General features: G+C 42.5%; 1 protein-coding gene across 2 annotated transcripts in view; it reads left to right on the top strand.

Annotated features, from left to right (window-relative positions):
* Positions 1 to 15233, top strand: part of Sema6a (semaphorin 6A) — a 120894-nt gene that overhangs the window by 91730 nt on the left and 13931 nt on the right. For both annotated transcript variants that reach the window (XM_028777204.1, XM_028777202.1), the window contains one exon: positions 3961 to 4125. In XM_028777204.1, the coding sequence (XP_028633037.1) occupies positions 3961 to 4125 (165 nt within the window). The remainder of the gene's footprint in view (positions 1 to 3960; positions 4126 to 15233) is intronic.

Here is a 15233-nt window from a genome sequence, read left to right as displayed (position 1 = left end):
TCCAGGCAAGTGTGGAGCTTTCATTTCCTCCTCAAAGAACAGGCATTTATTAATTTTTCCATATGTTAATGGGAATATATTAAAATTAAACCTTGAAAGGACAATGCCCAGTTCTTGTGAGCTCTTGATCTGAAGCTTCTGAAAGAAAACCAAAGAAGAATAGGACTTTCCCTTTAGCTCATAACCCTGTCCATTGCAGGTAGGAACCATTCAGCATATAGTAGTTAGATGGCTAATTTACCATCAAAATCAGTGATGGTCTACCATAGAGGTTAGGAAATTACTAAAGAGCCATAGAAAGACACTTTCAAAGGAGGGAAAACAATACATTTTATAAGGAAAAAAGAGAGAGCTGTGTTCTAGTTAGTACTTATGTATTTTTATAAGTGATGATTATTTTGGTATGAACTAAGAAAATATTTAATTAATTCATCCATCGAATACTTGTTGAGTGGCTGCTATGGGTCAGGCATGGAGTATGTGCAGGATTTGTATCCCCAGAGGAAGGACCAAATGGCTACGTTAATGGGCATGAATATAGATAAGGAAGACAATCCAGAGTGCACCTGCACTCTTAGTCATTGTGTCTTCTGTAAGCCCTGAGCCTCCCGGCTACTTTAGGCCCAGAAAGCAAACCACCGAAATGGAATTTCCTTTCTCAGAGAAAGACATCATTTTAGTCTAGCACTGTATAAGCTTTGTGTCGGCTAAAACTGTAGGCAACACCAGTCCTATCTACAAGAAGTCTATTAGTGAATTGGGCCCTGATCGTTTTTCCTCTGTCTTCTTCTCTGTATTGAATTAGTGTCTCTTATGTCTAACTGGCAAAATCATTGTTAACAGTAAAAATAGCGGGAAGGGTCCCTAACCTGTAGACTCACAGCGACTTGTAGATGTAGAGAAACCACATGATGCATGAAAATTAACTTTCAGAAAATAGTTTTTGTATTTGTGAAGACTATCAATCATAGCATCTGTTCCTCTGATCAAAATGTAATCTTTCCTATTGGACCTCATGATTACAGCAAACCTAGTGACATATAATACCATGAGCCATTGTCTATTTTTATGACATCCTTTTGGCTACAAAGTCTCACAGATAATGCGTGCATATCGTACAGCCTGTAAAATCACATTGTGAGAAAGAATATCCATGATTCCTAGCTTGTACTGTTTAAGGATGGAACGTCGAGAGACGTTTGCCTGCGGGCGGCTGCTGCTCTTCCATACTCTCACCTGATCACTCAACACTTTTTGAGGCTCACATATTTGCTATCTGTTTACTTCATGTCCAGCCTGTGCTTTCCATCCTGAAGCACAAGTTTAAAAAATTTACAAAGTTCCCCCCCCTTTTTGGTTGAGTAAATCAGATGCACAGTTTCTCTAGATTTACATACAGAAAATCGAGATATGGCGAGTATTAGACTAACCCTTCAGAGATAGGAGGAAGGCTGATTTCTCCCTTTTGTGTAAAACATTTTCCTACCTAACTACCATCTGGTCCACATTAATTTCTTCTTGTAGCCATAGCTTTCCGTCACCGATGAGTTTTCCATGTATCTGTAGCATATGGTCCAGGAAATCTTTCTACAGAAAAATGTGTCCCTTAGGCATATATTTCCCCTAGATTACCATATTAAGAAATGTTCTCACTAAACTACACTTATGGCATTACCATAAAATTGCCCCTTGAACACAGTTAAATTGAAAGTACTCACAATGCCTATCCATTCAGCTAGAAGAGATCCTTGCTACTTGAAAGAGAGCATAACCCTTCACACCACACCTCCCTACCCACCTACAAAGCTATTTCTAATTATTTTCTTATGTTAGGTGCTGAGTTGTAGTTTGGGATGGCCATATATTTATTTTAATGTAGTCAAGTTCAGGCATGGAAATAAACATGTCATCGGAAGCAGGAAGGAAATTCTTACTTCTGTTTCTCAGGCTGATTTTATCACCCTGGTTCTTTTATCAGCATTAGGTGGGACGTAGAACTCAGAAACACAGTGTCTAGAATCAAACATTCCATGAGGTTTAAATGAGCCTATTTTCAGCAGTGGGCTGTAGAGCAGAGTATTTTCAACAAAACAGATGTTGGAAGCTGTGTTGGAACCACCCAGGTTCTGCAGAGAGAGAGGGGCTTCTTAAATGTCACTGAAGTTTTGTGGTGGCACTTAGGAGTAGTGTTTCCAAAGAAATCAGCATTGCTCACCTGAACTTCTATTGATTTGCTTTTTCCTGACAGCAAAAGTTTAGGATATAATGCTATTTAAAAAACAAAACAAAAAAAATGACTGGAGAAATGGCTCAGTGGTTCTTAACCACATTGATTGCTCTTCCAGAAGTCCTAAGTTCAACTCCCAGCAACTACATGGTGGTTCATATCCATCTCCAATGGGATCTGATGCCCTCTTCTCATGTTTCTAAAGAAGCTACAGTGTACTCACATAAATAAAATAAATAAACAAGGACCCCCCAAAACAAAAAGAAATAATTGTTTCTTAATTTGCAATATTAAAGTCTCCTAGAAATCCAACTTCTAATGAAAATTGCAAATTAAAATGAGAGAGAGAGAGAGAGAGAGAGAGAGAGAGAGAGAGAGAGAGAGAGAATGCACCTATCAGTAGGACCTACCTTTCTGGTGGCTAGTATTTTGTTTATCATGTACAAGGTGATCAATCATATTCTGACGCTAGAACCCTTAGAATTACTCTGAGTCTATTCTCCTCTGTGCCAATGACACTGATTACACACATACAGTAGCTGTATTACTTTCTTTCCTAGGCTTACCTGGAACTTACTGTATATAGTCTTGGCTGGCCCCAAGCTCAGAGCAATTCTCCTGCCTCAGCTTCCCAAGTGCCAGGATTATAGGCACGAGCCATGACAACCAGTGATATCTTTTCTAAAGTTCTTAAGATGTTGCTTTAGGCAAGATGGTTTAATAATCTACTCGAAAATCACAGAAAAGCTATATTTTATTTCTACAAAAGAGGACTGCTAATCAGGCTTCTTTAAATCAGTTGTGAGAGCCAAGATGAAAGGATCCGATACAATCTGCATTTAATCTTGTGGGATGATGGGAAGCGAGCATCTACGTGTGTTCCTAGGAAATGTTTAGCTTATCTGCAATGACTGCCTGACCCACCAGTCTCCTGGCACTGTCCTATGCTGGACCACATCCGAGATCAGAACCTACCTTTTTCTAGTTTAATTGTCTCAGTCAGTGAGGCCAACAAAATGATCTCTCATAAATCTGAGTCACAAAACACTGAACCCAGCTTTAAACACAGAATGTGTGTCCCTAAAGACAGGTAGCAGAGGAGGCTTTCATGCTAGAGGTAGGAACGGATCCCTTGGGAGAGGGAGCATCTATCAGATTGGAGAATGCCCAGGAGATTAGCTAAGACAGAACGCTAGACATACTGTGCAGCTTTGATGGGAAGGACTCAGTTATTTGTGATAGGAGAGGCCATCTGCTCTCATCGATGCCCTACCCAGCCACAACCCATGCTCCTGGAGTATCCCTCATGCTCCTGTGGAAAGTGTTCTAGGGAAAGACACTTGTGTTTCTTGAGCATCAGGCACTGTGAAACTTCCACTGTTCTGCCACTTTATCTTCCCAAGGCTGCAGGACTGTCCCTAAGATGTACCAAAGGACAGGGTAAGAGATTTACCAGGCTTACCCCACTTGTAGCTGAGACAGTTTCTGTCCCTTCATTCTCTGACTATAAGTTCAAAGGATCTTCTGCTGAATACAGTATAGGTATCAGACACACATAGTCACACACACACACACACACACACACACACCAACTTACACCAGCAAGCCCTGTCATTGCTAAGGCTTGTCCTCTGTCTCAAGGTCATCATGGGTATCCTAGCTCCTGACCAAATTGACCAAAGAGAATTCAGTCTTTGGTGTTGTTTCCCTAACTGTATTTGTGATGAAAACAGGGCACGCCAGTTCCCTCTATCCCAGCACCACTACGTCAGATTCGGCGTCCCGAGACGGGTATGAGTCTAGGGGAGGCATGCTGGACTGGAACGACTTGCTGGAGGCACCCGGCAGCACAGACCCTTTGGGGGCAGTGTCCTCTCATAACCACCAGGACAAGAAGGGTAAGGCCTTGGAAGTGCCACTTCCTGGGGGGGGGGGGGGGAGGAGGGGGGGGGGGGAAAGGGGAGGACTGTGTACCTGCTTCCAGCTGGATCCTAGCAGCGTTAGGAACCTCCCGGGCACCATCATTGAAAGCATCTTAGAAAAGACTGCAACCCAGCCCTTGAGCCAGGCTTGATCCCCATTTTTTCTCTGACCTAGGAGAAACTACACAGAACAAATAGCATGTCCCCAGGGTTTCCTCTTTCCAGAAGAGGCTCAGGCTGCTTCAGAACCAATGCTAGCTCCTCTGATCCCTTCCCACTCCTCTGAACTCCTCCTAGTCTGATGCTGTGAGGTTTTAGACCCTTTTCCCCCACCTTAATGGGATGAAATGCTGTGCAGGTTTTAGCAAGTAAAAACAACTGAAGTAAAAGCCTGCTAGTCAGTGACTTGAGGCTAGCGCTGGCCCCTCTCTCGTGGTGCTGAATCTGAGTAGGCCTGTGCTCCACAGACTACTGTGATCACCCTTAGAGGACCAGAGCCGAAACAAAAATATATTATTTAATCAAGGAGAATTGCTATGCATTTGCAATGGAAAGGAAGCCTCACTAAATGAAAGGGACTCTACTGTGAACTGTCCTAAATTCTCCTTTGCTTTCTGTGCTGGCCTCCAGACAGGAAATGTCATGTCTTTTTCTAGCTGTTTGCTGCTTCTGGTAACACATCCTACTTCAGCCGCAGCTGCGAGCAGAGAAGCCTTTACTTATCTCGAAAACAGTCTTGTAAATCAGTGCCTCAAAGGCCCTTATGTTGCTGGGCCATCTCCCCCAATTCAGAATTGTTTGCTTCTATATGTTTTCAAGAGTTCCATCCAAGCTAAGGTTGGAGTTTTGAGGGTCAGGCATCCACAGGGACCCTTGAAGGACAATCTGTATCATGCCTTCTCTTGGAGGTTTTTTGTTTTGTTTTGTTTTTTGTCTTGGATGAACTCCTTTCTGGACAGACTCCCATGCTAATTTTTCATATATTTTTGTAAGCTGCTTTTGTCCTGTGAGCACAATGCACTCTTTTGCCCTAGTTCCCAAGCCTAAGTGGTAAAGATGGCCCCTTTACCTGTTCTCCTGTGTGTCCTCTTCGCTGACTTCCTTAGTCTTCTATAGACTTCTGTTTCTTTTTGTCCTGCTTCAAATCTATTTAAAGGAGAACAAAGCTGGTTATGTCTCATCAGCCCCTTTAAGTTAGAGGGATATCTGTCCTTAGCAGCCTACGAAAGATTTCAGTAAAGGGGAAACTGCCCAGCAGGCTGCAGGACTCAGCATGTGACATTGTTTGTGTGTTGCTTCAGAACTCAGATTCTTCATCCCTGACTGTATCACTTTGGTTTTGCCTGTTATAATTTTCTGGAGGGAAGAAGTCTTTCTAGCCAAGCATGGGTTGCAGTCTTTTTCTCCACTCTTCACTGAGAGGGGCAGCATGGATTACCTCCATTCATCAGCTCCCCCTAAGGAACAGAGGCTCTCAAGGAGTCCAATTAGTGCCTTGACAGATTGTTTTAAAATTCAGCATTGTTCACTTTCCCGGGTCTTATTCTGAGCGCTGAGGAAGCTGGAAGCAGTCTGCATAGCGTCAGACAATGGTGGCAGAGTTGACTGCATGGGTGTTTAACATGGTTGCTGTTCTTGTGCTATGACCAGCCTCCTTGCCTTGCCCCATCAAAGATGATTTTGATTTTTTTTTCTTGGACAGTGTCTGGTATATCACTGATGGGGCAATGCCAATGAGTTGTTATGCCAAAATTGAAAATGATAGAGCTTAATGTTTCCTGTACTGTGATTTTTTTTTATGATTTTTGATTTCTTCTTTTCTCTGAACGACCCTTCTGTTTGCTGTTCATGATTTGTTTCCGACGTCTGTCTTGTTTTGCCCAGCACTGTGTGGTATGACTTGGTGATGACGTCACTCTGTTGGAAACATCCTTGCTCCTTTTCTGACTCACTATGATATCCCTCAACCTGACCCAACCTGTGCTCTCCTGGCTTCTTTCCATCTCCTGATGTTGGTGCTTTAATGACGTCGCATCCTCATGTTCAGCATCTGCTAGGATGCTGGACCTGTCTGGGTTTCCTGAGGGCCTCTGCGAGTGCTCTTTCCACTGGGCCAACTGTCTCATGGGAATGTGACACATATGTTCTCCAGCTTTCAGAGCCAAAGATACTCTGGAATTGTTTCTAAGATGCTTCACGTTTCTCCACTAAGCAGAAACTGTGTCCATAGACCAGTCTCTTAGGAGGAGTCACGTGTCCAGTGCCCTTTCATTTGAGCCACTAAACGAGTGTCAGTGAACAGCATGTCCCCAGGGCCTCAGCTCTGCATGGCTACTAGTTGACCCTGGGCTGGCCACGTTCTTTGTTCACTCCACACTCCAAAACACATCTGCACTTCCAGAGTATGTTTGCTCATTTTCCTTCTTTTCCTTGTCATGTCTTTGGTCTTGGTTTAACCCCGTGCATCCCGCACCTCTGTCACAGCACCGTCCTCACCTTGCAGTCTAACCCTCTTCTGCTACCATTGCTCTTAGCCTCCCCTTTCAACATAGTAGACCCAAGCCCTCTGCCCACCCCCCCACCCCCACCCCGGCCCCCGTGGACTGTTCCAAGGCTCTTTCCTTCTGTACTGTAAGTAGCATTTAGAAGTTGTGTGGATATATCATCACACTAACAAAGTACGAGAGGAGACCTGCGAGGCACAAAGGAGCATCATCATAGAAAATGAAGTAATTTTCTCTCTCAGTAGCTGGCCTCGCTCTTCATTACCCTACTGGCCTTGTCTAATGTCTCTTTCCATACTTATTTTCTTTTCTTTTTTTTTAAATGCCTGATATCTTCCAAGCCCTGGATTCATTAGTTTAAAAAAAACACACAACATACACACACACACACACACACACACACATACAACCAACCGCGGTGTTTTATCTCTGGATCCCGGGATATCTGGAGCCTTTTAATCATCTACTTGATAAATTAGATGCAGCTTGACTACTTCTTTCTTGGTTTTTGCCACATCTAAAACTATATATATATTATGTATTCATCCAATAACCATTGAGGTGGTACTGGGTAGTTACAAAGGGGCTCCAATTACATATAAATAAAAGGGAGAACTCAGTTTATTTTTAGCCCTGGCTTACCCTCTACCATGCCTTCCCACAGCAGAAGAAATAAGAGCTTTCATTTTTAAATTTAGATAAACTCGGGGAGTGAATGGCCATTCTTGTACCTTTCTTCTCTTACTGAAAATAGAAGTGGGGGAAGAGGGGCTGGAGAGATAGCTCAGCAGTTAAGAACATTGACAGCTCTTCCAGAGGACCTGAGTTCAATTCCCAGCAACCACATGGTGGGTCATAACCATCTGTAATGAGATCTGAAGCCCTCTTCTGGTGTGTCTGAAGGGAGTGATAGTGTACATTAAACAAACAAACAAACCTTTTTTTTTAAAAAAATGCTATAAAACCAGATCCCCCAAGAGGGCTACAGCAGGGAATTGGGCAGACGCAAAGCTGCCACAGCTGTGGAGTGGTACAAATATGAACCGTCAACCCCAAGCCTGCTATTGGGATGTATGTGTCAACTCTGAGCAGAATAATGCACCTCTTCAGACTTCATTGCTTAGTTCTCTCATGAGTCCTTTGAAAGCAGATGAAATGGTAACTAGAAAAGTAGGTGTTCTCATTTGGTGAGAAATGCCAGAATTGTTGTATGCTTATCCATTTTAGGAAGTTGATAGACTGAGATGTTATCATCTGGCCACACTTAGTCAAAAGGTTATAGTTGTTATATATAGGCAAGAATAAAAAGTAGCATTTAAATTAAAATAAAATGAATAGTAACCGTAGACAGTATTTTAATCTGTGTAATTATGTTTGAGAAATAAGCTTCTGGTAAGACATAGGGAGTCTACTGGGGATGGCATGTGGATTGCCCATATTTTCGTGTTCATCCTGAATACAACTATATGAAATAGAATTTGTCAGTAATCCTCTTTATTGCCAATTGCTCATTCTCTTAATGCACCATAGCCTATGACAGTATTGCCTTCAAGAGGGATGTGTAGCACCTTACATGGGATGGGGATGCTTTAGGTGACCCAGGGACATTGTGCCCTTCAGGAGGAACAAGTGGTATGGAAGAAATTTATGCTCCCTCCCTCAAGCCTCTTCATTATGTCAGGAGACAGTCTCCATAGGTGCTGTGTCAGCAATAGCTCCCTAAACTCACTGCTGTCCCTGTGTAACCAAGAGCAAACATCAGGCTTCAGAATGGAGCCTTGTCTTGCAGCCAGACCCAACTAGAATGAGCATTGTTTTACTCTCAGTTAAATTTAAAGTTAGCTTTCTGACCATAAAAAGTCAGTATGAGTATAATGGTGATGTAAATTCTCCATGTCAAATACATTAAGTTAAGTAAATTAAAGTTAATTTAAAGCAAATATTAAGTAACGAGTAATTCTGTAGGCCAGAGCGATATTACTAAGTAAATCAGGTGGTAAGAGATGCTGTGGCTAGAACCATAGAAATACTTCCTGACTTACTAAAGTTTGGTCACACTGGCCTAGAGGGATCAACAGAGTCCAGGAAGGATGAAGCTTCTACCAAGAACACTGCCCTTGGTGCTCAGAAGGAGATCTGATAGCTTACAAACCCTGGGCAGTCTGGGTCCTTTAAGGCCTCATGATCGGGAGTCAGTGTTGAAACTGTCAGCCCTGTGTTCTACCCATTTCAGTCTCAGCAACCAAGCTTTGGATTCGGAGGAGAGAATTTTAGTCACGAATGAGTATAAAGACAGTAGATATAGACTATAAAGAAGTTAGCTTCTGTAGGCTTGCCTATACATACCCATCAAGGGTTTGATTGATTGATTGATTGATTGATTGATTGATTTTTTTCTCTCCATCAGTAGTGAACTCCCTAGGATAGGATGCAGCTAGCTTGTAACCACACTATGGCCCGAGGAAAAGTTTAGCCCCAGCACCTCTGTTTCTGCGGGCTGTCACATGTTCCCATGTCCTGAAAACACACACTGGCCCTTTGTTCCTTCCCTTCCATTCACTCCAAGTTCCAGACCTTCAGATCCAGGTCCTCTGTACTGACAGACTGAGGAATCTGCACAGCTGGAGTGCAGCACACTGAACCATAGCGCCCAGGGCCAATTAGTCTTTCATTTTAATAGTTGCCAACGCTTAAAACCTACCTGGTTTGGTATTTTAAAGCATGTTAGTTTTCCCAAGAAGAAAAAAGTAATTTCTTGGCTCTTATCAAAGTATATACATGTGGTTTTATGCACAGAAAATGTTATTCTTCATGATGGTATGTGAAGAAAAACAGACCTCTTGCTTTCTCGACTTAGGACAGATGTTTTGTGCTCTTTTCTTCAGTGACATACTGAAACAAAAACATTTCCTAAAGACTCAGGCAAAATTCATCACTGATTCAGTAGTGCAATTTTGGATAGCATTGAGAAGCTAATGGAGTGAGACAGACTCACCCCCACTTGCTGTCCAAGGCATATTCAGCCACAGGGTACATGATGCACAAGTAAAAATGAAAGTAACAAAGGTCTATCTGGTCTGCACGGCCTCTGTGAGCCAGGCCAAGACATATACAGGAACAGATACAGGCACTGGCTGCAACAAAGTGGGTGTGGCACTTTCGGGTTGATGGATGGATGCTGCATCCCAGCTCATCTTACCAGTCCTTTCCTTCAGTACCAATATCACAGCAGTAATAGATGACCAAACTGTCAGGAGAAGAAAATGGGTGTGTTGGATACAGGATTTATATCTAAAATTTTGCAAACATTGACTTATTGAATAGCTGGTGCTTTCTCTAAAGTTTAAAAGCAAACCACACTGATTACATAGTTTTTAGGTAGCATCACAGTGGTCTTTGGATCTGACTATGGAGCATGACTGCTCTCCAGGAAGCTCCTAGGGGAAAAGGCTGCTATCAAACATGCATGGTCAGAGGCAAGGCAGCTGAGAGAGGAGGGCTGGCCTTGCTGACGGAGGGAGGACTGCCTTAGTCAGAGTTCCTTTATTTCTGTTTGGGGGAAGAGGATGGATGGAAGGTGTACTGTTCATAGAAAAATGTTATACAAGCTGGTATTGTTGGTAAGGAAAATAAAACTCTTAAAATGCTAGCATTTCTAACTGTGTGTATACTAGGCCCACCCCATAAAGATTTAATATCATTTTTATAACTTTTGTTAAGCTGTCTGAAACTTTCAAGTCTGTATAAAAAATGTCTGTAGGCTAGAGAAATGGCACTGAGGGTAAAATCCTGAGGACATAAGTTTGATCTCTGGGATCTACATGATGGAGAGAGAGAACTAACAATCACAAATTAGCCATTGACCTACACATCCATGCCATAGCACCAACATGTACACACACACACACACACACACACACACACATTCTTCTATTTCTTTGCTAATTCAATAAGTATCCATGTACAAATATAAGTCTTGTGCTGGATATTGAAAAAGAATGTCATAGGAGCCTGCAGAAGCAGCTTACAGTTAGTGGATTAGATACACAGCTAGCTTTTGGTAGGACCAAGGAAAGTCAGTGCGAGAGAAGTCACACACACACACACACACACACACAGAGAGAGAGTAATTTCAATAGTTTAAAATGATTGTGGGAGTGTTACAGTCATGGACCCACATTGTTGGAAGTAGAAAAGGAGGATTACTTGGTAAAATACAACAAACTCAGATAAACTTAAACTTCAGATACACCTACTTTTCAAATATTTAGATAAAGCTGAATGCTTTGCAGTATAAGCATATTCCAAATATTGCATCAAATATATTTTTTTCTTTTTTTTGTGGTTTTTTGAGACAGGGTTTCTCTGTATAGCTCTGGCTGTCCTGGAACTCACTCTGTAGACCAGGCTAGCCTCGAACTCTCGAGCTCAGAAATCCACCTGCCTCTGCCTCCCAAGTGCTGGGATTAAAGGCATGCGCCACCACCGCCCGGCTGAAATATTTTTTTTTCTTAAAGCACTACTGTTTATCTAAGCTTGTAGTTAGCCAAGTATCAAGTATTTGTTGCTACCTTACCCCTGTTGCTTTATCCTAGATAAATATGTCCCTCATGGGACGTGCTTTCTCCAAAGTATTATTCTGTATCTGAAGTTTAACAGTAGCAGTGTCCTGGTTTGCTTTGTGTTGCTGTGATAAACACCACGAGCAAAAGCAATTTGGGGAAGGAAGAGCTTAGTTGACTCACACTTCTCCACAACAGCCCACTGTTGAGGAAAATCAAGGCAGGAGCTCAAGCAGGAGCAGAGGCAGAAACCATAGAAGAATGGTGCTTCCTGGCTTTCTCTCCATGGCTGCCATTCTTAGATAAGCCAGAACCACCTGCCATGGGATGGCATTGTTCACAAACTAATCCAATTCTTACTTGAGCTTCCCCCTTCCCAAGTGACTCTAGCTTATGTCAGATGCCAAAAAACTAAGTAGCGCCTGTTCCCAGCATGAAGAAGTGCTGGAGAACTCAGTGAGATTCTGGGAGCCCGTCTCAGAGCTAGCCTATGGACTGACTATACTTGGAATTTAAGAATAAACCATACCAGAGGAACTCAAGTTAAAAATTCCTTCTGTAGCTTGGCAGTGGTGGCACATACCTTTGATCCTAGCACTCAAGAGGCAAGAGTTCCAGGACAGTCTTGTCTACAGAGCCAGCTCCAGGACAGTTGGGGCTACTCAGAGAAACCTTGTCTTAAAATACACACACACACACACACACACACACACACACACACACCCTTCCTTCTGTGATAGTTTCATCACATTTGATTTCAGAAAACGATCACTAAAATTAGCATATTGGTCTGAAACCTAGTTTTGGTATTTGTAGCCACTAAGAGCAGACTCTAAATGACAGTTATCTCAAGAAAGCTCAGAAATAAAATTGTTCCCAAGCAGGACCATTAATATACTTGGTTGTTTTCAAGTTTATTTAACAAAGTTTTTAGCAGCTGTCAAAGGATCCAGATACATGTTTGGTGACATTCTGATGTTTGTGGGGACAAGAACTGAGAAAGCACTGGAAAATCATAGTTCAACAGTGGTGTGACAAGAACATTCATGTCAAAGAAAGACCAAGAGCAAACTTTCTTGAGGTTGTGCATACTGCCCACTCAATAGAGTGTATTGTGGACAAGCATAGAACCTGGATTCTATTCCTTACCTTCTACCTAAACACCTAGATGTGGTGGCTTGTGCGTGAAACCCTAGCATTGCACACATATGTGTTTGTACCTGGGCACAAACACACATAACCACACATAAAAGATGGTATTCTGAGGAATGCCACCCAAGGTTGTCCTCTGTCCTGCACACACACACACACACACACACACACACACACACACACACAAATATTCATCTGTTTCTGACATCCAAATGGAAATGTAAGTCTTCTGCTGAGGAGTGTTAAAGAAGATACAGATTTTGATAAAAACCTGTATCCATTACACCAGTAGTCATTTACAATTAATGGGTGAGATACACAGCTAGCTCTTGGTAGTACAAGAGAAGGAAAGAAAAGCAGACAGAACACTGAGAAGGTAAAAGCAGGCCGTGACTGGTTCCAAGTGGGCTTGACTAGGAGAAGGCCAGGAAGTTGGATGTCAGGAGTTGGGGGTTGGGGGAGTTGGAGTTGCAGAGATGCATTGCAAGGAGAACAAATTGAGTGGACAAGCCACAAAGCTGTCCAAGCTCAGGGTGAGTCATTAAGAGGCACGTCATGTAGGGTGACTAACTTGATCAAGGCTATGAATGACTGAAATGGAACTGAGCTCAAAATGGGAGCACGGTGCCCTAAATGTGGTGCTAAAGGGTCTTAGCTCTTCAAGAGACAGCAGCAGACCAGGGGAAAGAAAAGACAAGAGGGGATTAAGAGACCATGTATACTAGGCTGGTGGCTTGCTCACATGCAGTTATGGATTACATAGATTCTATGGATTTGGGGAAGGGAGTCTTGTATCAGTTTTGATTCTAACATGGGTCACTGCTTACTGTGACATTTTTCCAGTAGATGCTCCTGCATTCAACCAAACACTTGATTCCAGGTAAAGCACTGGCAAGCTGAACCCCAAAGTGGGGCCTCTCTGTCCTACTGCTTAAGCGCTGAACTATGTGGTCTCGTACATGGTATGGAACTTAAAGCCACAGAGACTGCGATAACAGTGTGTTAGCTTTAGGATGTTATTTGGGTCACCTCCCAGAAGCAGAATCCACTTGTGCTCTCTGACCTTCCTTGGAAAGGACCTAGGAAAACAGCAGTGTGGACAGTTCATGCGTGGGCCCTGGGGTGGAGACTGTGGGAACTTCTCTGGGCGTGTCTCAGGGAGGAGGCTCAGGCAGAGATGCCCGTGCAGACACTACAGTTGTTCCTTCGGTTGTGCAGGCAAGGATGTAGATCTGATCTAATTAAATTTCTATCCTCTTGACAGCCAGCTGAATTCATCTAAGGTCTTGATGAGATTATTGTGGAAAGGGTAGAAAGGGAAAAAAAAAAAGCTAAATGTCAGCAATGCAAAAGCTATTCCTTCTCCCTGCCTGCCCAAATCGGTACACTGATATGAGAACTTTCTAGAGATAACCACCTCGCCCCCCCAACTTTTTTTTTATACATACCAGCCATTTTTCTCCCAAAATGAGGGTTCTAAATTATAATTAGGAAAGCTTAAACTTTTACTTTTAAAACGCCAGCTTGAAACACAGTGTATTAAAAAATAAATAAGTAAATTCAGCATCCAGTTGTGCTGCTTGCCTTTACTCTGTAGCTGTGTCCTCAGACCCTGTCATTCCCGACATGACACTTCACCCACCTTTGCCCTCAGTCTCTCTTTGTTTTGTTTTTTTTCAACTCTCTCTCATCTTTTGTAGAAAAAAAAAAAAAAACACACACAATGACAAAGTTTTCTGACAGCTAAGGCAACTTTCAAGGACTCCGGGGACTAGGCTAGGCATGATCTTATTAACAGAACATCTGGAGCAGTTACACACTTGCTCTTTAATTGATCCAACTGCACTGTGTTCCCTCTAGATTGTGTTGTATCTTCATAATGAAATTGTGAAGAGTCAATTTAAGAGTTTGGGTCCCCTGTAAGAATGGAAAAACCATATTAGGTTTCTCTCAGAGCCTACTCCGTGCCTAGTTCTGTGTGGTTTGTTGGTTTTAAGACTTCTGAGCCAGCTTGCTTTCCAGCCCTCATTGTTCTGTAGGCAAACTGGCCTACAGAGGGCTAAATAAAATGGGTAATTTCCTAAGAATAGTCGCTCTCCTTTTAACATTACAAGTGAGAATGGCCTCCATCTCGGTAGGGCTTGTAACAAACACCACTGCACCCGAGAGAAAGGACACGAAAAGCTGTACTCTGTTTCGGGTACCAGGGCAATACAATCTGCTTAAAGCGATAAGTAACACCCAGTTAAGTGCACCGAGCACTGTATGGACTGTCAGCAGGTCCGTGAACCTCATCAGACATAAATCTCTTTAGCACATTAAATATCACTAAGGCCCTGAAGTGAACTACTGAAACATAGTTGGGCATACACGGATATACTGGGCACATATCAGATGGGATCTTAGTCAGTGTCAAAGAGCCCATTATAGACAATGTGGAGGTTTGTCATCTCCAGTTAATATTTCTTAACCTCTTCTAAGTCTGTAGCTTGGGAATCGTCTGTGTGATGTGGTTCACTTTTAATGGAGTAATTGGAATTCTCCCACCCTGGTTATTTTTAAAGTTCATATTTTTACAAGGTTCCATTTCTTTTCAAACATGCATCCACAATTCCTTCAGTGGAGTCAGAAGCGGTCATTATAAATGGTATAGAAATAATAGACGTTCCATATGGACAGCTACTGACAATGCTTTATTTGAAGGGGGAAATGGTGTAAAGACATTTATAGGGCTGTAAACTATATTATGCCTAACCTTTTAGGCATATTAAAGTATGTCATTTGCAGTCCTCTGGCCTCTTGTTATTCATAAATAATAGATAACCCTGGACACAATCATCTGACATTTGTTAAGGTAATAAATACA

The sequence above is a fragment of the Grammomys surdaster genome, unplaced genomic scaffold (assembly GCF_004785775.1).
Source record: "Grammomys surdaster isolate TR1022 unplaced genomic scaffold, NIH_TR_1.0 278, whole genome shotgun sequence".
Classification (NCBI taxonomy): Eukaryota; Metazoa; Chordata; class Mammalia; order Rodentia; family Muridae; genus Grammomys; species Grammomys surdaster.
The sequence above is the reverse complement of the archived record's forward strand: the minus strand, read 5'-3'. Positions and strand labels throughout refer to the sequence as shown.